The following is a 22,106-nucleotide window of genomic DNA, read 5'->3' on the forward strand; positions in this document are numbered from 1 at the left end:
CAGCAGTCACAGGGAAAAGGGCCCGGTGATGCTGGGAAGTAAGTACCTTGTCATTATTACCCGGGATTTGTCGCTTGTGTTTTTGAGGGACCATTTTTTGGCTTCTCGGATTGTTTAAACCATGCGATTGCCGCGGGTAGTGAAGCAATCTGCTCTCGCCTGTAACAGCTCGCCACCCGGCAGTGTTACTCTCCCCCCATCCCGAGGGTTAAGGGTGGCGTTTCTTGATTTAGACTGTGAAATACAAACCCCAGCTGAATGACAAATCTGCCTCTATAAATCTCCTTATCCACCAGAGAGGCAAAGGAAACAGAGGCAGGGGAGGGATTTCTGGAAACGGTCCAAAACAGCAGATGGGCTGCTGGCAACCCACCCGTTCTCCTGGCTTTGGCTGCGGAGCAAGGTGCTGAGGCTGTTTTGCACCTAACTTAGGGAGGTTTCAGGCCAGACAGTCCTCCCCAAACTGCTGGCAGAGCCGTGTGAGAAATGCAACAAGGGAGATAGGGGCTGCTCCTCCCACGGTCACGCAGGGATCCTCCTGTTCGGACCCGAGGGCAAGTCCCTGGGCAATTACTCGGCGTCCTTGAGGCCCGCTCCGGGCGAGATTGCTCCGTAACCAGCAAAGCCTTGGTGCAGGGGAAGCCCTGATTTTTAAGCAATGCCTTGGATGGTCTCCAATACCCTTGCAGCAACTGGAAGGAGCGGATAAGCTGGTGTCGGCAGCCCCATGGGAACACGCTCGCGGGGCAGCAGGTCATCCCTGTCAGAGCGCTCCAGGTTTTAGGGGTGAGCTGCTCGTGGCTGGTAGCCCTGGCGGGGCATTTAGCCACAGGTATCTGCAGCACCCTAAATATAGACCTAGAAATCAGGTTCCTGGGGAGCAGCATTACGTACAGCTGGCTTTGGCCATGCTTTTCTGGTTGGAAAAGCCTGTGTTGCAGGAGCTGCTCTCTGCCTTTCTCTTCACCCCGGTTATAGGTCCAGAAAAGCTAACAGAGAAAATATAAAAATACACCTCATTTATTTCTGTACATAATCAAAACACTCAGAATTAGTGTCTCCAGATGAAAAAGCAACCAAGTTTCCCCCCCAAAAATCAGGAGATCCTGTGCTACATTTATATCACGTTCACAATTTTGACAATATTTAATGTCCCTCGTTTTCCTAAAAAGCATGTTTTCTAATACCAAAAAAAAGGGTAGAAACATTTCAAAGGCACTGTTATCAGAAAGGGATGAAGAAATACAGCTTTTCCTTGTAAGCCTCCCTCCGGTGCTGAAGGGACGTTCAGCTTTTGTGGCCGATAAAGGTCTGACTTGAGAGGAGAATTCAAAACAGCAGAACAATATTTACTTGAAGCTAACTGTAATTTTCATAAGTTGTCACCAAAAGTGCCCAAATGTAAGCAGAAAAAGGGGAGCTGCTGTATCTCTTTGTAGCTGGAACGCTGCCTTCTGCACGCGGGGTTGAGGCGATCTTATCTTCAGCCACTGCCTCCTTTGAAAGAGAAGGGGAACTGCTGTTCAGGCGATAAGAGAGACCAGAGGCTTCTCCTTTAATGTGTAAACTTTGGATCAAAAAGAAGAGGATGCTCTAGGCAGAAGCCACCCCTCAATACATGAACTTCAAATCTGTATGCATGAGCAAAATATATATGTTTACTGTTATTTACTGGCTTCCATAAAGAGCAGAAAGGGAGGAGGTGGAGGTGTGAGCCCCTCATTTTAGCTTTTCCAGTTTCGGTTGACTAATGTACGCAGTGAAGGATGATTACCTGAAGTAATGGCCTTGTACTACCTTGGTCAAACTTGCCTTGATAGACTCTCAAATCCAGAAAGGACTACTTCAGTCAAACACGATGTTTTGCCCTCCGCAGCAACTGATACCTGCATTTGGTCCTGGTAATGATGTGGACTGAACTAACAACAATTCATAGAAAAAATACCCAAGGGAGGGAGAGATTTCCAAACATCTTGGCAGCCTGGGCCCATGGTTTGAAATCGTGTTGTTCCCTGACTGAGCGTTGCTGACTTCAGATCCAGCTCTGTGTGCTACTCCTGTTAGAACAGCAATTTCTCTGCTTCCAGTGTCTTCATCCCATGCTGGGAATCCCAATAATCAAGACACTTTTTAAGTCCAGTCTTTGTAAACTAAAATGCTTGTGCTCTTGCAATTTTTTGTTGCAAGGTGTTTTTCATGACCTCAGCTGGTCCTTGTAGCCCTTCCTTAGCCTTTCTTAGAGGGGGAAAAATGTGTGTGGGGAAAAAATGCCAGTGGGGACACCAGAACAGCAGTCTCTGAGGATCAGCGTTAGGAGAGGGTACGCAGAGGTGTGATGGGATAGTTTAGTGCCTTGGGCACACCGGTGTCTCTTCCCTTTTCCTTCAGCCAGTCCCTGCTCCAGACTCCCTGTCTCCTTCCACCCTTCACCGGCAGCTGGTAGGTCTTCAGCATCTTTTCACACTTTTAGCCCCACCTTTGCTACAGTTCTTGCTGTTTTAAAATGAGGATTGAGACTGCTGGTCCATGCTCTTAAGGAGGGACTCTTGCCATAGGGTAGACTTTCCCCTGCTCCGTTTGAACTTTGCTTTAGTTTGCAGTCCTTTTTGTCCAGCTTTTCCTAAGCTCTGTGGGTCGTGTTCCTCTGCCTTGCTTCTTTTCCTTGCACCAAGTGTGACTCTGACCTCTCTGAAATATAAGCTGTTCCCCTCCTGGCCTCATCCTTGCTGCCTGATGTGACATCAGCCATATCCCTGGCAACAGAGTGCAAATTGCCTGCGGGAATAAGATGATGGCAACAAGCTGTGAGGGAGCTGAGCTGCCTTCTTACGCAAATAAATGCAAACACCTTCAGTTATGCTGGAAAGAACATAACATAATTGCCAACAGGTTATGCAGCATTTTGTCTTGCTGCTCTAGCTCTCTCCCGGAGGATTATTCTGGGGTGAATGTCTCTGTGGTTGCATTAAAAAAAACAAAACACAAAAACAAACCTGCACCTCCTCCAGAAATGAAAATTTCCACCTCCCTGGACTCTCTGGCCATCACAAAACCATGCATTAAAGGAAGGGGCATTCACTTTATCCCTGGGGAACTTGCTCCCTGGCAGCTGCAGATGTCCTCCCTCCTGACTGCTTTGATAAGTGGAGAAGAAATAAGGCAGCTTGGGGTATCATCTTGCAGAATGCTCTCTCAGGCTATCTGAAACTCTTTCATTTGCAAAAGAAGGCTGTTTTGTTTTTGTTTTGTTTTGTTTTTTTTTTTACAAGGCTCCCTGTAGACCATTTGGACTTCCACACAGCCCTCCTCCATAAAGAGGAAGAGTTCAGGTTGATGAACCTGCAGGGTCTCGGGGCAGGCCTAGATCCTCAAGCCCTGGCCCAGGACAGGAGGGTGCTTCTTGATGTTCTGTAGCAGTTTCTCTCCTGGACTCTTATGTCCTGGTTTCATCATTTTCCATTTTTTTTTATTATTGTCAGTGAAAGATGGTTGTGTAGGAGTGCAGCAGGGCCCTTGGCAACTCATGTTGAAGAATGGGGGTGCATGGCAGGAGGGGAGATGTAACTCAGGCCCAAAGTGCACCAATTCTCCTATTCTTTGTCCTCTCTCAGCAGGAGGTTGCACATCTTGGAGTTGGTCCCATGCAAGGCAAACTCCCGCCCAGCCACAGTGCCCTGCCGGCCTTTTCGCATAGTGCTGCTTTGGCTCCCAGCAGATTTGGAAATTGTGAAGATCTCTCTGTGGAGCAGAGCAGACTGGTCAGGAGGATATGCTGGTGGACCTCATCCATCTCCCACACCAGCATATTCACACTCGGGGCTTTATATTTCCGGAAGACCTGATGGTCTGGGCACTGCATTTCCACCCACCTCATCATGAACTTGTGGAGTCCTTCCCCAGTCTCCCTCATGGTTTTGGCCCACCCCACTCAACAAACGTGGAGATGTTAATGCCCTCCTCTCCCTGAGAAGTCCTAGGTCTTTTGTCACTGTACTGCAGAAAGGGAAATTTCACTGCTGGTTTCATTTATAACGTGGTTGAGTCCTATGTGGTTTCCACAGTAGGTGAAACCACGTTGTCCTTTAGGCTGGGAGAAAATAAGAGTGTGTTTTGGGTATTGTCTCGCTCCTCCTAGCCATGGGCTGAAATGGAGACTCTTATTTGGGAAGAGTGTGGGAGAATGAGCGGCATCTGTCTGTCCGAGGTACCTGTGCTCTTGGGCTTTGTGTCTTGGACACCTATAGCAAAGGCTGTCCAAGACTGATATATTGTATTGGCCCCTCTGAAAGACACATCCAGAAGAGTGTAAGAAAGCAGTGCTGTTATATCTGGGGTTGGGGTTATTATTAACAGAAGGATAAATGGTTCCTTCACAAAGCAGTTTATTACCTTAATACTGTAGAAAACAGCCTAGTGGTTTTCTGGGGAGAGGATTTGGTTAATCTTGATGCTCTTTAGTTCAGCTCTTTGCCTGGGGCTGTCTGAGACTTCTGTTAGCCTTTCCCTCACTTCCCCTGTTAGGAGGACTAAGTTGGACTTGCTTAAATTAAATTCTGGGCATGGATGCTGTTATCCTTCCCTGCAAGAAGCAAGGTACTAAGCAATCAGCTCCTCCCTGGGAAGAGAAAAATGAGCTTTTAAAATCTCCTCTCTCCTGTGCAGCTCTGCCTCCTTGGCTTTAACTGAGTGCTGCTGGAGCTGCTGCTCCTGCTGTTCCTACATTCGGAGATGGGGACAGGTACGATCTCGGCTCAGCCAGGAGCTCTGCTGCCTGCTGGATCGGGACATGAAGGTGACACCGGTACAGAGCCACTGAGCAGAGAGGTGTCATCCCCACTGCTTGGGCCTGAACCCCTGGCTGTGTCCTTCACCACAGCTCCAGAGCTTACCTGTATGGGACCTGGTCCTCTCTCAGCTGCAGGCACATGAGCACAGGGCTTGCAGAAAACCGCAGGACTGTGTCAAAGTGGATCGAGGTCTCCACCTCAGTCTGGCTTCTCATGGTGGTTTGGAAGAAAGGGGCGTCTAGTTCTGTCTGGAAATCTATGGCTAGACTTCCCCTGCAAGAGCAAAGAGCGCAGGTCCAGTCACCAGGCATGGTGCTGTGCAAGCCTCTACAAGCCTGTGATCACCTCAATTTTACATCTGCCTGTGGAAAGGAAGTGTGTAATCACTGCCCACCAGCTCCCTGCCCACCTCTCCACTCTCCCTGAGCAGAGGCTTGGCTGGACACAGCAGGAGAAGGGCATGAGGATAAGCTGCAAGACAGTCTAAGATGGGGCAACCCTCATGCTGGGTGTTAAGACCCTCCTGGGTAGCCTGCATTTCCAGAGCCACTGACCTTGTGCTGATGCTAGTTTTCAGTTCCTGCTCCCATATGCTCACGTCCATGTTGGCTGAGATGTCAAGCCCAAGCCCACCCTGGAGTTTGATCACCACTTGTAGACCAGACTGTAGTGGAATGACCTGTGAGATGGAAAAGGCAGTACTTGCTCTGAGGCCGGACACACAGCTCTTCACAGAATCGCTGAGGTTGGAAGGGACCTCTGGAGATCATCTAGTCCAACCCCCCTGCTCAAGCAGGGTCACCTAGAGCACATTGCACAGGATTGCATCCAGGCGCGTTTTGAATATCTCCAGAGAAGGAGACTCCACCACCTCTCGGGGCAACCTGTTCCAGTGCTCTGTCACCCTCACAGTGAAAAAGTTTTTCCTCATGTTAAGATGGAACTGTCTGTGTTTCAGTTTGTGCCCGTTGCCTCGCGTCCTGTCGCTCGGCACCACTGAAAAGAGTCTGGTCCCATCCTCTCGACACCCTCCCTTCTGAGATGCTGATACAGGCAATGATGTGAGGCTGTTGGGACTGTCTAGTCTAATGCCCCTGGCTGGGTTTGCATGGTGGGAACTAGAGCCATGGGTACCCCACGGCAGAGCACAGCCATCCGGCTGCTTTACCAACCCTAGGCGGCCTTTGGTAGTGCCATCTAACTCTTAGATTTGGGTCCACAGTGAGAAACATGGCATGACCCAGTGCACGTCAGGTATGGGAACTCAGTATTCTTTGACATCCATGGCCCAGTCTAGTAGCCAATGGGGGTAGAGGCAGGTTGTCCCTCCATCCATTACCTGGTGATGGTCCATCAGTAGGAGATTCCCTCTGACCACACTTGTGGGTTCTCCACTGCTTAGCAGGACCTTGGCCATTAAATCTGTATATCCCTGGAAGAACACAATTGGCCGCAACTGAACGTCGAAGAAAGTGGCAGACATCCCAGCCATGAGCTCTGGCTCCTCTTCTCCTTCCAGTGTGTTTTCTCCCAGCATAGACTCCATCCCTTGTGCTTCAATAGTGACCTAAAACACAGAGATAGAGCCATGAAAGCTGCATGGAGCAAAGCTAGAGAGTCAGTTCGATGCACTGCAATGCTACTTGAGATACTACACTTGTTGAACTGCTTTGCATAGCTGGCACCCAGCCACTCTCCAGGTAGCACACCTGAGCCACGTGAAGCCGATGGCCACGGCTGAACAACGAGAAGTCGGAGAGGCTCTTTCTCAGGAATCCACCCTCCGTAAATAGCAGCTCCAGCCCGAAGGTGGAAAGCAGGTCTTGGGTGACTGAAAGACAGAGAGGCGCCCGTGAACAGGCCTGCACCGTATCCATTGCGGCAGGATGTGACGTATTGCTTTTTGGGAATGAGTCACAGGATCACAATGAATCTCAAATGCTCTGATAACAGCTGCAGGGGATCAACACTGACTAGATAATAAAGAGCCCACGGGTGACTGTGGGAGGCACTGGCTGAGAGCTGCAGATCCTGGTGTGATCACAGGCAACCTGGCTGGCAAGTGTGGTTCTTCCCCTGTGCCTGGTGCAATGGAGCCAGAGCTTGGCAGAGCAGGTGAGTTCTTATAAAAAGCTCATTCAGGTTTACTGTGAAAAATGGGGGGTCACGGGGGATGTCTCAAAGCAGACTCTTGAGAGCTCCTTGGTAATTTTTAAGCCAAGTGATTGTGTTGCTAGTCCTGTAGAGCTCTTGCATTTGTGGTCAGGGTGGCTGAATACGTTAGCAATAAAATGTCTGACAAAGCTGAAGTATTTAGAGGGAAAAGCTTCTCTGCACCATCTTCTTCCATTCTTACAGTACTTGGAGGATTCAGCATTGCTATACTTTTCTTATGGATGTTGGTTACTCTGCCTCCACACCCCCCCAAGAAGAGCTTTATAAATATAAGGCTAGAAGAAGATGATTTGAAGAGGGTTACAAGTGAGAGCTGACAGGTGAAGATTTAAGCAGATATCTAGCAGGCATTAATTGCAGTGTCTCTGAAGTTTGATGACTTTTTTTTAATCCCAGCCCAAGGATTCTCCTCTTTGAATCACTTATTAAAAATACCTAAGGAACTGACTTATCAGGAAAAGCACAGAAACTCCCTCCCACACTCTACCACTGGTTTCACCTTCAGATGAAATTCCTCTTTCAAATGAGCAGGATTTGGGAAAAGTATGTGGCCCAGCTCATATTCTGTTGAAAGCAGGTGGTTGCAAAGAAGCCAGAGGAAGGCATACATGTATGAGGAGACGATATGAATATATAGGGGAGACACCTGCTCTTAGACTCTAGAAGATGCTTGTGGGAGATGCTCAGAAATCTCAGACTAGATTTTGGGGAATTTCTGTAAACCAGAGGCACCTGCTGGGCCTTTTGAGGGGAAGGGAAACAGTCTTGTCAGTGGTGTCACCTGTCAGGGGTCCTGAGAAGGCAGAGGAGATGCCAGGTTTCGAGAAGTAGTTGTAGTTATTTATCTGTGGGTCTCTCATGACATCCTTCACTATCTTCCTGGAAACAAGAAGGAAAAGATGTATGAGGACTGGAAAGAAAGGAAGGGGAATTCACAGTCAGAATTAAATATAAGCCAAATTCATCACAGAAAATGTTAGTGGTCATTAAAGAAAGCTGTACAAAGAAAAGAAGAAGATAAGAATTTAAAAACTGCAGAAGAAATGCAACCCCCCAACTCTTTATGCTGCTTGGCTGAAGCAAGCATGTCACAGGGCACGCTAATTTATAGAGCACTGTTTGTTTCTGTTTTACAAGGCAATGATCCCTGAAGGAGTATTCAGAGCAGCTGTGTGAATGCCTTCAGGGTGGAAGTCCCCTGTAAATCCCACTAGATGGGAATATGTATAACTGGCTTGATTTCTACAGATATTTCTCTGAATTCCTGACTGCCCAGACAAATGTGAGCAAAAAGGAAATGAGCACACCAGGACCATGCTGGAATTTCCCTCTGGTTTATCAGAATAAACCATTCAAATGTTTTTGTGCAGCTTTTGCCTAGCTTGGAGATTTTTGTGCTTGGTTTGTTTTGTGCACATAGAAAGATTAAGCCAGTTACAAGTTGTGCACTGTCCTGCAAGCCAGAGCTTTGGCCTCCAAGGACTCTGCTGCTGGGCTCCTGCTGAAGCAATGAGCCTGGGTGCTGCTGTGCTGCAGGACCAGCCAAGGAGAGATGCTGGATTTGGGCTTGCTTGGCAACACCTGCCTTAGCAGCCCTACAGTTTTCTTCCTCCCGCAGCTGGGAATTACCAGGCAGCCCTGGCACTGTTGCAGCAATGCTTCATGGCGTAGCCAGATCAGGTGTTGACCCAGCTATGAGGGGTATGCAGTTCAAAAGCCACAGCTGGGGTGTAGAGGAGGAAAAAAAATGATGTAGACTGATGGGGGGGGAAAAATGCAACTTTCCTTTCCCGACCCACCTCGCTGGGTGGTGTTCAGCACGCAAACTGTTCTGGACCTTCAGCTGCAGAAGTGTTGCCATTTCTGTTTCCAGCTCCTTGGTGGCCAGTAGGATGTTGATGACGTCCATGGGCAAAGGCTTGTTGTCTAAGAGGATTTCTGCGGCAGTCAGGCGGCATGTTTTTTCATAGCTCTTCCTCTTCTCGTGGAAAATCCTCCTCATTGCTCTTTTCACCTGATGCGAGAATGCAATTTAAACTATGGCGTTATGCCCGATGGCATGCAAACAGTGGTGGTCAAGCCTTTCGGGCTCTGCTTTGCATCCCTAGCCCTAGTGTCTCAGTTTAAGCGGGAAGCTTTGTTTCCTACCTCGCCGGAGATGTGCTGCGTGGGGAACCCCTGCAGGGCAGCGACTGCTGCAGCCGCGACCGCAGCAGGGCCTTCCTCGGCGTAGTGCAGGAGGGTGGGGATGGTTTCGGGCAGCAAGGCGTTCCTCAGGGACACCAGGTAAATAACCACCTCGGACTCCTCCTTGGCTCTTCCTAGTCCCTGCAGGATGGTTTTCACTCCACGCTCCACCTCCTGGTTTGGTTTTGCAAGAGGATAGAAGCAGAGGAGGATGAGGATGAAGGGCAGGATATGTTTCAGGCAGCTGCAGAGGAAGGGGAAGGATGGTAAGGCTGAAAAAGTGAGCATGGAGGTTTGTCGGGGAACCCACCTGCGATCCGCACAGATTCTGCCGGCACAATTTGCTAATGAGAGAGCCTATGACAACTATCCCCGTCTCCCAGACCTCTGGTGCCAACCGCTTCCCTTGGAGCTTGTCCTGGGAGGAGGAAAAGGGGTTTAAGGAAAAGAAGGGAAATGAAAAAAGAGAGAGGAGGAGTGTGCTTTAGCTATTGTCTCGGTGTTTACTAAAAAAGTAAGAAAGACTAGCTCTTACCAGCCTTGAAGGAGTCAACGCATGATCTGATCAGATAAAATGCCAATTTTCACAGTAGGTAATTAAGCTTTTAATATCTGTAATACACTGATATAAAGGACTTTCTGCTGAATGCATTTACTCCCATCACTGGTGTCCAGTTAAAACCACTCAGTGCCCTGGACCCTAAGGGGGAGAGAGAGAGATGCCTCTACTTACTAACACCAGGCTGAGAAGCTCTTTAGAAGGCCGGGGGGAGAAAGCCGCTGCGTAGAGGAACTTCTCCAGCAGGGAACTGGGGTCCTTGCTGAAATCCAGAAAGTCGGCGAGAGCTGCCAAGGATGCTGCTGACTGGGCAGCCACTGCGGCCTCGATGAAGAAGGGGCTGGAGCGAGAAGGGAATGGTCGTCAGAGGAGAAACGAGGTGCCCAGTGCGGCACCACTGGGATCAGTGACCTTGGCCCTTGTAGAGGACCTCGGCTCCCCCTCCCCAGGCCAAGGCAAGGGAGCAAAGGTTGAATCCTTTGAGGGATGCTGGGATTACATGCACCTCCATGGGGGCTGAATGTGACCCCCAGCCTTTCTAAAGCTCCTAAAGAAAATCCCAGTTTCATTTACTTTTCCCTACTTAAAAACACCCTGAAGTTTCAATTCACAGCTCAAAAAAAAAAACAAAAAACAAACAAAAAACCTAAGAGGTTGGGACTTTTGCAAAGAACTTTCTTCAAAGACAAGCTCATCGGCACTGGCTACTGAGCTGGCATTATCTGTGCGTATCACACCTGCGAGCTTTGCTCTGAACTTGGTCACACCTAGCGTTTTGCTGCAGACAGCCGAGCCTGGCCCCGGCATTCACACTCGCAGGGGATGGATGACAGGGCCATGGCTGTGTGTTCTGTAAAGGCCAAGCCTCTGCCAGTATTTCCCAAAGCCTTGCTGGAGCATTTGATCTGCCCCAAAGCCTGATGCTTGGTGAAAACTGGCCATATGGTGGCTGTAAAGAACAGGCACTGAGGAAAAACAGGAGGCCGTTTGCACTACTGAGGATAAGCTGGGAAAGCTCCTGCACACCTGCCTGGACTAGGTGTGGTTTATGGACCAGCATGTCCAGAAATGACCCTGCATCCCAGGGTCCTACATGCCATTTATTGGTATAGAGAGCCATCTGGGGCAAGATAGATACTGGGGGTCTTACACCATCTCCTCTGGAGCTACCCTCAGCAGCTGCAGGATATCTCTCTTCTTTGCTCTGTGCAGCATCTGGATGAGCCTATGGAACTGCCATGTTGTTGACACCTTGGCGATGTCCATTTTGACTTTCTGGCTGTCAAAAGCCTTCAGATAGGCTCTGAGCTGCAAAGGCAAGGTTTGTTTTGTTACCGGTGTCATGTGCAATTTAGCCTTGTTCCCCAGGATCCTCAAACATGGGACAATGTTTTATAGTAAGTGAATATTCAGGAGTGCAGGGAGATGTAGGGACACTGAATCCAGGACATACAGTTGCCTGCAAATAGAGGGGGGCCACAGAACATCTGCTACGCTCTCCCACTCCCACCACTGAAGTCTTACAGCCAAAAAGTAAATCTGTAACGTGCAGGAAAAGAGTAGGAGAAACCGAGGGCATCACCAGTGTCAGTAAGGCGCTGCAAGTCCAGATTTCCTAAGGAAATGCCTAGAGAATGGTTGGAGGCAGAAATAACCCCTCGTTTGTCCTTGCCAGCCTGACCTGCAGAGTGGGGGTGGAGGAAATATTTCCTGATCTCAGACCCACGATGAGTTTAACCCTGACTAGACGTGCCAGCTGTGCATCTGGTTACTTCTCCCCTCACAGAAATGCAGCTATGTCTTGGGGAGAGGGGGCTCCTTTCCGCAGCTTGTAGCAGCATTAGGCACAGCTGTTTAGGACAGAAATAACAGGTCAGGCTTAAGACTGGTGGGGTGCTCTCTCTTCTAGTCTAGGCAAGAAGCTAGCCTGGAAGCCATCTCCTGCCTGCGCTGTGTGTGTCTGGGCGCCCAGCTGGGAGAGGAGCACGGGGCATGTTTTGGGGGTGTTTGGTGGCACTGACCGAAGGGCAGTGGGTGCAGACCCTCCGGTAATGCAGGCAGGCCATGTCCAGGGGCTGGTGCTTTCCCTCCGTACCAGCCAGCGCGTCCTCGAGGCTTTGTCCAGGCACCTCTGCCGGGCCAGGCATGGAAGAAGACGCTAGCTCAAGCTGTTGCCTGTTGAGGGAGAAGAAGCAAATGGGAACATAGTTTACACCCTCCTTTGCTCTGAGGCTGGTTGGGTTCACACAGGTTTGGAGAAGGAAGAGATAGAGGGAGATGAGATATTTTGGGGAGGCTGAGGCACAAGGGAAGAAAAGGGGAAGCTCTTGGAGACAGAGATTTGCAGAGGTGTCCTGCAGCCTTTTTCTGCCCCAGGCTGATGACAGCTCACTTGGCTAAAGCAGTGGGTCCTTAATCTCTGCTCAGTAAGGTTTTCCAAGGGCCTCTGGACCTCTCTCAGTTCCCACTGTGCCCGCATGCTCCCACGAGCTGTGCATTCCCTTGCAGATCCTCTCTCCAGAGGAAACTTCTGGTTCAAGGGATGGATCCCATGGGACAGGATGTAGGGAAACAGCCAGCTATGGGAGGAAAGCGGTCAAATATGTCCTGTCACTAAGCTGATTTCTGTGCACCGCGTGCCTAGCTGTTGTACTGTTGCATCTCCTCGCTGTCTGCATTGGGCTATGCTAACTGAGATGAGACGGCATGAAAGCAATGAATAGCTTCCATCTTCAACACGTGGATGGTCATCCTGTGCGAGGCTGTCCAGTTTAGGCAGCTGCACAGGTCCATCACTCACCTTGAATTGATTTTGATGCCAGTGGTGGACCTCAGGCTCAGAGACACCGCGTGGCTTTCCTCCGCTAGCACTGACTGGATGAGGTTGTCTTTCACCAAGTACAGGCTTTTGCTGGTGGGTTGCCACTGGACTCCGAAAATCTTAAAAAAGGAAAACCAAAGGAGAAAAAATTTCAACCTTTCTTGCTTCCTGTCTCCCCCTTCATCTTCAACTGTAAGAAAGGAAAATTAGGAAGGACCCAGTCTCTTTGCAGGCCTGGGAGATGGTAGCCCCCGGTGAGAACCACAGTGCACAGATGCTCTGGCGCCCTGGCTCACATGCGGAGGAAGACTGGTGACACCATGTGGATGCTCTCTTTTATTACACTTATTTCTTTGTGTCACGGTGGCTCAGCTACAGAAGACAACAGGGGAAGCAGAGCCAGGAGGGCCTGCCTGAAGGGAGGGGATGCTCCTGCCGGCCCTGGGTGGTGGCTAGAGGCTGTGAAAACTGGAAATAAGTTCCTCACAAGGCATTGCCCTTCCTTTGGGTCCATCTGACAGCACTAGCGATATAGCTGCCCCAACACAAGTGTCCTGCGTGGGAAGAGGTAGCACCAGCAAAGAAAACCTGCCGTGTCCTAATGAACATTTGCAAGGACTTTCTCCAAGCAAAAGAGAAAGCTAAGCAAAAATAATCACTGGTGAACTTATGCCAAAAATGCTTGGCTCCTTTGCTATGCTGCACAGTGACCTTGAGGAAGCTCTCTGCTTTTTCTTTTTTCTTTCTTTTTTTTTTTTTTTTCCTTCCGAAAGGAATGACGCACATGCTGGACTTCACCCCTTGCCTCTGCTTCATCTCTCAGCCCTGGTGTGGAGAGGGCTGATAACTCCAGGGGATGTTATCGGAGCACCTGGCCCTGCATCTGGGGAGTGCTGGGAGGGAGCTGAACCCATTACAGACTGGTGCAGAAGGCTGCTTCCAGCTGTAAGTGGGTCACTCAGGTCAGGGACTCAAAGACCACCTGTAGTAAGATTTGAGGGAGACCCCAGTATACTTGACAGAGTCACAAGTTGAGTCCTACCGCCACCGCAAGAGCATTGGACTTGCTTTGTTTACAGAGGCAAATCCAAAATTCGGCTTCGTGCAGCTAAGGAGATCTTTTGTCTTTACGGCTGAATCATTGGAAACGGTGTACATGACTTGACAGCTCCCAGAAACGTCCTCCTGAAACACAGTTAAATGTAAGAAATCATGGTGAATGGTGATCAGCTGTCATTACAGCTTGTGAGAGCCTGAAGAAAATGATCTGTGTAGAGAGCAGACATGGTAAAAGACAAACCCGATAAATATCAAAATCATCAGGAAGCTAGGAACAGGGCTGTATTTTGCAAATTTGGTCCTGAAGCCATGAAGTTTGAGGTCTGTGTCCAGTTATCTGCTCATAGCTGGTGGTATGGCTACTGCATCAGATTGCATATGTAAATCAAGTAACTGCCCCAATGGGGTGTTTGATACCTCAAAATCCAGTTGGGAAGGACGTTGGCCTCTTTGCTTTTTCAGGCTAACACCAGCAGCAGCAGCACCTTTGTGCCTGGACTTTTGAGCCTACAGTTTTGAGGTTATTTGGTTTTGTTCAAAATTCACTTCTGAATAGTTCAACTGCGAAGTGAAGGATTTCCCTGTCATTTGCTGACCGCTGGATGGGCTGTGTGAAGTGAATCGCACTTAGCAGAATTCCTGTTGTTGTTTTTTTTCCCTCTCTGCTTTTCCTTTTGTCCAGGAGATAAGGATATTCTAAAAGGGTCTGTTCCTGAAAATCATCTGCAGATATGTATATTTTTAAATTTGTGCTTATAAACCCTTTCTGGCATGAGTAGTGAGGGTGTTTGCACAGCACCTCCTGCCCTGGGGTGTCCTTTTCAACAATCATCTTCATTCACACCCCACGGGCAACCAGAGCAGCAAACCCAGCTATGTTTATCCTGAATTTTGCCTCTTCTGCTGAAAATCTGGGGCTAGCTCTGCTTCAGGGCTGATTTTAGTGCTGCAGCATGGTTTCCCGGCTCAGCTTTCCTGCAGGATTTGCCCTCCGAACTAACCCCAGCTCTGCACCTACCTCCACTGCTGTGCCAGGATGGGGCTGGACCTGGAGCAGACTGATGAGGCCTCGTTTCAGATTTGAGATCAGGGGACTTTCTGCTTCATTTCCGTAGAAGGCTTTGACCTAGAAGGATAAAACTGGTGTCTGGCTGTGGGGCAGCAGGTTCTCTCTGCTGAAAGGTGTCTTCCCCCGCAACCTAAGCGATACCAGACACCCTGCAGGTACCTGGAGATCTTACAAGAAAGGCTGTATCCCTGAATAGCACAGGCTTGACTTTGTGGATCTGTGCCTGCAAACCTTTTATATTTTTTTAAGCAAAGCTTTCCTGATTTTCCTAAACCTTAGGAGAGAGGAAGGTCAGCAAGGAGCTACCATCCTAAGAATAAGACCTAGGTACTGCTAAAAAATGATGCTGGAGCTTCTTCTGAGTCTGCAGCACTCTCCCAGTTTGGAGCATCTGGGGTCGTGCTGGGCTCTGTGGGAGACCGTATGTTCTCATATTTGCCACTCCGGTCAGTTCGTGGGGGGGCACGGGTGGGCGCAGTATGCGTCCAGCTCACCTTCCCGCTGTTCCAGGAGATAAAAACTGGCTGCTGGAGCTCTGCTTGCGTCTCCTGGCTCAGTGCAATCTCCACGGATGGGTCTCCAGCACCATCCTGACTCCTCTTATGCTCTGGTGCATGTTGGGCTTTTAGGTCTTGGATCTACGATGGTGGAAGAGAGAAGAAAGTAATGACAAGACGTGTGCTCCCAGGTTCCCCACTGCCTCTGTGCATTTAACCTGCAGGCAATGCCCTTTGTCACAGAGGTCGTGTTTCATACCACTTGGGTTCAAAATGGAAGGGGCTAAGGGAATAAAACCCCACTACTTACGTGAGGAGTATCAAGCTGCAATGGATTTACTATTCACTATAAAAAAAGGTCTGCTATGAGAAGCACTAATAACCCTTCGGCAGCCTCGCGTACCTGCACCTGGAGAAGCTCTTCCCCTCCTGGATGCCTCCAGAGTCGGTGCACCTGAACCAAAGCTTCAGCCTTCAGCCAGCTTCCCTGCAGGGACAGCTTGGACATGTAATCTAGCTGGACATCCAGGGAATAGTGGTACTGATACAGGATCCCGGGCTGGAACGAAAGTGGCTGCAGATTCCCTAGGGAAAGAGGCAAACATTGAAGCCTTGCATACATCCATGGTTCTCAGTCCCTCTGCTTGCTGTAGCTGGCGTGCCCCCATGCTAGAGAGGACTCAGGCTTCCAGAAAAGCTTGCAAACTGCATCGCTTTGCCTTCTGAAAGTGTCATTTTTCACCAGGCGCTAGGTAGAACTGCCTTGGAAGAATATGAGAAGGTTTTCCTGGAAAAATATTTGTGCTTGCAGTTTTTGGTTTCGGTTTTACTCAGGTTGGAAACTATGTGCTCCTCTAGCAGGTTACAGTGGACAAATACTTCTTCCAGACAACACCCGCTTCTGTAATAAATGCAGGTTAGGGGATATTTGGGTATTCACAGGGTGGAAGTTGATTCCTGGCTAAGTTTCCAGGCTTGCCCTAGAAAGGATGTTCAGGGTGGATGCCCTGCTTGGGGACTCTGGGAATTTTTGAAGGTCCCCATGAAATACAATTCAATCCTGAAGCACAGTCTCCTGAGCATGCCCACAGACGGGAAAGTTGTTTTGAAGGGTCTTTCAGCGTTCTGCATCAATAGAGACAACACTAGTGTTTTTAGTTAAGAGAGAAGCCGTGACCTATTCTTCATGTTGTACCTTTTCCCTCTTTTTCTCCCCCGTTTGAAGAGTAGCTGTATCAGAACTGCTCATCCTTAATTAAATCAATGGCCTTGTGATATGGTTGAGTGAAGTCACTGGGGCAGCTTTAGATCAAAACTCCTCTTTGCTTTACTCTTATTTTGTCTAGAATTATTTGCAGTCAATTCCCTTGTTCATACGCAAATATGATTTGGGGAGTTTGCCATTTTCTAAAGCCACTTGAAATGCTCCTCCCAATCTGATGCACTTTCTGGGCTTCTGAAACGGTTTAGGGTGCAGCTGATTTTAGTATAACTGACAAACTAGGCTTTAAAATCCCTCTGAAAAATTATTGCATTCTCCAGGAAGGGGAAAAAATCCACCTTTGAGGCAGTCAGGATTAAATGAAAAGCCAGCTCGCTCCCCTTGGGTTTTCCTCTGCAAATCGGAATTATTCCTACACTTCTGTGCTGCGCGTGGTCTGAAAAGCCCCAGTTTTGCTCACCCCACGGAGAGGACTTTCACGGCCCTGAAAAATGCAATTACCCCGACCCGACCCGACCCGTCCCCGAGCTGGGGAGCAGCGCGGACTGTCGTAGCTGTCGCGGCAATAACTCTTCCCTTGGCCGGGAGCCGGAGCGGTTGCCGAGCCCTGCTCTCCTGCGCTTCCCGTGCGGAGCGGCCCGGGAGCTGCTTGTGCGGGGGACGAGCATCCCGTGGCCCGGGCCGCCGCAGGAACCAAAGTGCAAAGTCTCTTACCTCGCGCTGTGCTCCCGAAGGACAAGCAAAGCAGGCAAATGTATCCCGAAACCGCCTGCGGATTCATGGTGGGAGCTGGGAGCTGGGCAGAGAGCGGGAGCCGGGAAGCAAGGGGGTGGGAGAGGGACTAGACAACAAAAGTGGGCAAGATTTGCGGCATCAGGTGACTGCGCCTGACCTTCTCCCTGTCCCTGCGTTAACACACCCAAGGAAAAGCAAATAATTAATCCTTTGCACCAGCCCCCGGCAGCCACAGAGGGTTTGGAAATCGGCTGATTTATGCCAAAGAGCGACGAGGGGGAAAGTTGCAAAAAAGAGCTGCCAGAAGCACTTCTGGGTGGAGAAAAACCTTTGCCTTGGTGTGGGAGGGGGCGGCTCGGAAAGCAGCTCTGTCCCACCTACTGGCCCCCCGCCGGAGGGGAAAGCGGAAGAAATGGTCGCTTTTTAAAAGAAACGACCCAGAAGGCGATGAATGGAAAAGCAGCAGCCTTCCCTCCTCTTTTGAGCTGGAGACGGGACTTCCAGCCCGGAGGCTCAGGTTACTTAAAGGGCCAGGCTGGAGGGGGACGGAGGCAGCGCCTGCAAGCGGGGGGGCTACCAACACGTTTACGTGCACCCGTGGAGGGAGTCAAGCCGGGAATCAGCCTCCGTCCCAGCCCCGCGCCGAGCGCAGGAGGCAAAAACTGGCTCCCTGCAAAAATGCCGTGGGAAAGGGTGGCCAAAAGGGTCCGGAGACTGGTGCTGACTAGCCAGGCCCAAAACCATCACCCAGCTGAGGATGTGATTCCCAACAGGATTTTTATTCAGCAAGCAGCCAGAGTTGCATTGAAAAGATACAGGGAGCACGCGAAGCAGTCCAGGGGTGGGAGAGCGCACACGGGGTCCTGCGCTGCTGGTCCTGCTCGGTCCGGGCAGTCGTTGCCCTGCTAGTCTCTGCAGGGCTGCGATTTCGGCAGAAGCTTTACGTTTAGCGCAAATCAGGAAGGTCAGGGAGGTGTTTATGGAGGCTGCTTGGGCCGAGAAGACAGCGGGCACGTAGGCGAGAGTGATCCAGGGATCTGAGGGTGAGCAGCTGGTCTGTGCTCTGCTGTCTCAGGGGAAGGGGTGAGATGTGTAAAGGCCCAGCTTTTCAGGCAGAGTCAACCCCTGTCCAGGCTTGCTGCCTTTCCTGCGCCTGGAATGGCTGCCAACACAAGGCCAGTTTTCCTCTGCGATCCCTCCGAATAATAAACTGACCACGCGAGTGTAGCTGGACTTCAAGCTGTGGACAATTTTAGAAACTCCATGGAGGGGTCAGTAACGAAATTGCAGTTAACTTTGGTGCATCTCAGTGTAGGAGGTAAAAGCAAGGAGAGGATCTAGGTGATGCTGAGACTGCGCAACTTGTTACATGAACTCTTTGTACTATGTAGGGAATAAAGCATTTCAGGTGTAGTGGCTAATGCGATAGCAGTTCCTCCCACAGGGCTGTGACACTGTTAGTTGGTAGGGTCTGGCTGCCTTGGCTTCTCCTCCTGGGTTGAATGGACCTGGAGGACTTCTGCTGTACCAGCGTGCACTGAGAAAGAAAAACACGTTTGGGATGGATTGAAGTCCTGCTGAACACTGAGAAATTTAGCTCTTTGGCTAGGGTGAGGAAAAAATGAGATATTTAGAAGAGCAAAGTGGCTGAGGCTTCTAAGGGCCTAAGTCCCATCTGAAAATGAGGCTCCAGAGTGCTTGCTGGCTGCAGAAAAACACACTACCTGGACAGGAAAGGCAAACAAAAATAGCTTGTGAAAAAAGACCGTGCTGATAAGGAGGTCTCAAAGTGGGACTGCACTTTGGATGCCAAGGCAGCTTTGCTTATTCAGATTTGATGCTGTGTCATTCCAAGACCGGACTGTGGGAAGCCGACGAGCTGCAACCTGCTCTGCTGCGTGGAGCTCTGGACTGCTGACTTCTACCTGCAGGGAAGTCTGAGCAGCAAAACCATGCACTAGTCACTTGGCAGAATTTTCCCAGCAATCCTGAGAAAGGGAATTTATCCACTGTCCCACATCCAAATCCCGGCGGGAGGAAACCTGCTCCCCTGGCCTGGGCTACTGCTCGCTCCCAGTGATGGGCTGGCGAGCCCCTGCGTGGTGCCTCTGAAATCGGCACGGAGGAAATCTTGCTGGCATTTCCTTGCCTACTTTGTTATAATCTCACACTCGTAATAAGATGGCAACGGGCAGGAAAAGCGGTCACGTGGCTGGAAAGTCACCAAGGATGGGATTTATCGCTAGGTTCCTAAATGAGGTCTCTAGACTAAACCGGCCGTCCAGGATCCTTCTAAAGCCAGAGGAGAATAGAGAGGTGTCTTTGGAGGATGCTGTGTGTCACGTATCTTGGATACTGCCTTACAGTGACATTAATCTCCCTCTGATGGTATTTATTTAACTCCACCAATTATGTAGGAAATCTAATACCTAGCTCAGGCTTTGATGTGTGCTTAGAAATGAATCACACTCTCTGAGTGATGTGCAGCTTGGTCAGTCACTGGAGCAAGGCTTCTCTGCCTGAGCACCTGCTGAGGCCACCTTGGTCCAGGTTTGTAAGGACGCCACAAGAGCCTGGGATGCAAAGTGTGTGGGTAACAAATGCAATGCATTTTAATGCCTATGTGTACCTGGTTTGTCCTCCCGTGGAACTGGTTCTTTCTTCTGTCCCTGGGAGTATCTGTGAGAGAGCAGAAGAAATTAGATGCTTTATACTCCTGGCACGGGTCACAAATATGAAGGACGGGCGGCTTAGGCTGCTGCTCGGTGTTATGCTTGGTTGCTGTGTTTGTCCTCTCCGTAGTGACTGTATAATACTGTGACTGGGGGTCTAGCCAAAGACACTGCTGCCCAGCGTCATTACATGGTTCGCCCTTATCCCGTGCTTTCATCCCGTGTGCTGACAAAGTCACAGGCCTGCCATAAACTTTAGCGAGCTTTCACTCCACTGCTCAGTTGAACCAAAAGGAGGGGGAATAATGTATTTGCGCAAGATTAATCTGGTTAGGATCCCCTGATGTTTCTCTTCCCACACGTGGGTCCTTCCTGTGTACACGCAGGAGCCCCAAAGTGTGGGTCTCCCCCGTCCTCCCGCAGAAACGCGCTGCAGGTACCTGCCTGGCTGGTTCCTCCCGCCGCGCCGGTCCCCGGAGGAGAGGCCCGCGGTGGTCTGGGACGCCTGGCACCCAGCGCTGTCCCCCGTGCCCGCGGCCAGGACCTGCAGCTGCAGCTGGAGGGTGGCAGTTGCAGTCTGCAGCAAGGCCAGGACAACGTCCTTTTCTGCAAGAAGAGGAGGGCAAAGAGGCAGCAGAAGGAAGCGCGTTTCCGCTGTTGCACTAAGAGCTTTGGTACTGGTGTTGTAAGTTGGCCCTCTTTCCCCCTGCTTTCTGGGTCTTCACTTTTGATTTCCACTCACTTCGCAATTAACCGGCTTTTATAAAACCTCTGATTTGCTAAACTTTCTCCCGAAAGCCTTTATTTTTACCTCCTCTTTTCCTTCCTTCCATCTTTGCCCTCCCTGCTCCAAAAATCTCTGCTTTCACGCCCACTGTCTGTACCATGCAGGACAGGGTGGGAATCTCAGCCTCTGGGGATGTCATGCTCTCGGAAAGATGGCTTATGCAATATTGCAAATCTATAGACAGATTTGTCGTCCTAAAAATAGTGCTGCTAAAAAACTGGGTGCTCCTTCAGCCCCTCACCGTATCACCCAAGAGAAACAGGCTCTCCCACCTCCATCCTGGCACATGCTGCCAGTGCAAATCCTCTTCCAACAAATTAAATACATGCAGTGTGGTCAAGGACACCTACCTCCCCATCATCATACTTTTTTAGTTGAATGCTGTGCTGATGTCTGGAGGTTTATCTGCAACTAGCACCTAAAACTTAGAGCCAAAGCGGCTGTGCCAAATATTGAGCAGCTGAAGCCAAAATAACTAGGTAAACAAATAACTTGGATTTCTGAAGCACTGAGCACTTATGATCTCCTTGGGATGAATGGTTTCTTTAGAGCAGTAGAAATTTTGTAGCTGAAAATGTTGAGCAATGTCTTTTAAAAGTAAACAGCCTTTTTGATTTAACTCTGGGTCCCCTTGGAAAGTATCAGAAAAATCAAAAAAGTAATCAGCAGCAGAATGGGCAGAGTGAAGGAAACCCTCCTGGAGACCAAAGAGAGACAATGTCCCAAAAGCTCTTTACACTCGTGGTCTGTCCAGGTTTTCGAGAGGGCCCGGGAGTGTAAGGGTCTGAATCCCCAGCAAGGGGCAGTCATTGCAAAGACGGTAATTAGAAAACCCTAAGAAATGCCTTGTGACAGCGTTTCTCCTCCCCAGGGGGGTGTGTGGCAGGGAGCTTTGGGCTCCCTGAGTTATGAAATGCTGAACTCACTCACAGCAGGCCCAGCCAAAGCAACGAGGGTGGCCAGCTTTAAGGACAGAAGTGGGATCCTGAGCCCCGGTCTCCAACCCTCATATTCCTGGTTGTCCTCACCCCTCTGCCCAGCTGTGAGCAGCCACTGCTGAATTGCCATCAAGGAATCTGTCTGCAGGATCTGACACAGCAGCTCCAGCACCTGTTGGCAGAAGAGCATAGCAGAAACGGTCAGCGCGGTCGGGTTGTCGTGCCCCAGGCTGTGCCCGGAACACGCGACAGGTCAGCGTGGCACGCACAGGGACCTTGGTCACCTAGCTAGGACACCAGAGTGGACTTTGGCAAAGGGTGGTCACCCTGCCCAAAAGCCTAACTTGCAGAGCTGTAAGCAGGGTGGAGGAAATGGAGATTATTGCATGAAAGCCTCTCAACTGCACGCCTGAACACATGATCTTGGCTGGCAGGCAGGAGGCATGAGCAGCCACCAGTCCCGAACGGTGCAGGCTCCTCAGGCTCTGCATGCCTCCCCATCCATGAGTACCTGCACATGTGAGGGGGGATTTGCAGGGGCAGATTCTTGCCCGAAATGTCTGATGGAAACAGCAGTGCATTAGCCATGTGAATGCCA

General features: G+C 50.1%; 1 protein-coding gene across 1 annotated transcript; it reads right to left on the reverse strand.

The window, feature by feature from the left end:
- Positions 1–1,018: 1,018 nt before the first annotated feature.
- LOC106482554 (microsomal triglyceride transfer protein large subunit-like) lies at positions 1,019–17,197 on the reverse strand. The gene is made up of 18 exons (XM_067299718.1): positions 17,091–17,197; positions 15,558–15,739; positions 15,152–15,295; positions 14,607–14,714; positions 13,598–13,714; positions 12,509–12,648; positions 11,730–11,883; positions 10,859–11,016; positions 9,883–10,048; positions 9,460–9,567; positions 9,111–9,323; positions 8,762–8,976; positions 7,744–7,841; positions 6,497–6,618; positions 6,127–6,354; positions 5,342–5,466; positions 4,890–5,060; positions 1,019–3,738 (listed from the first exon to the last, which is right to left on the reverse strand). Exons 1-18 carry the CDS (start codon positions 17,155–17,157, stop codon positions 3,591–3,593), a joined length of 2,664 nt encoding a protein of 887 aa, XP_067155819.1. The 5' UTR covers positions 17,158–17,197; the 3' UTR covers positions 1,019–3,590.
- Between the last annotated feature and the right edge of the window lie 4,909 nt (positions 17,198–22,106).

The sequence above is a fragment of the Apteryx mantelli genome, chromosome 7 (genome assembly GCF_036417845.1).
Source record: "Apteryx mantelli isolate bAptMan1 chromosome 7, bAptMan1.hap1, whole genome shotgun sequence".
Classification (NCBI taxonomy): domain Eukaryota; kingdom Metazoa; phylum Chordata; class Aves; order Apterygiformes; family Apterygidae; genus Apteryx; species Apteryx mantelli.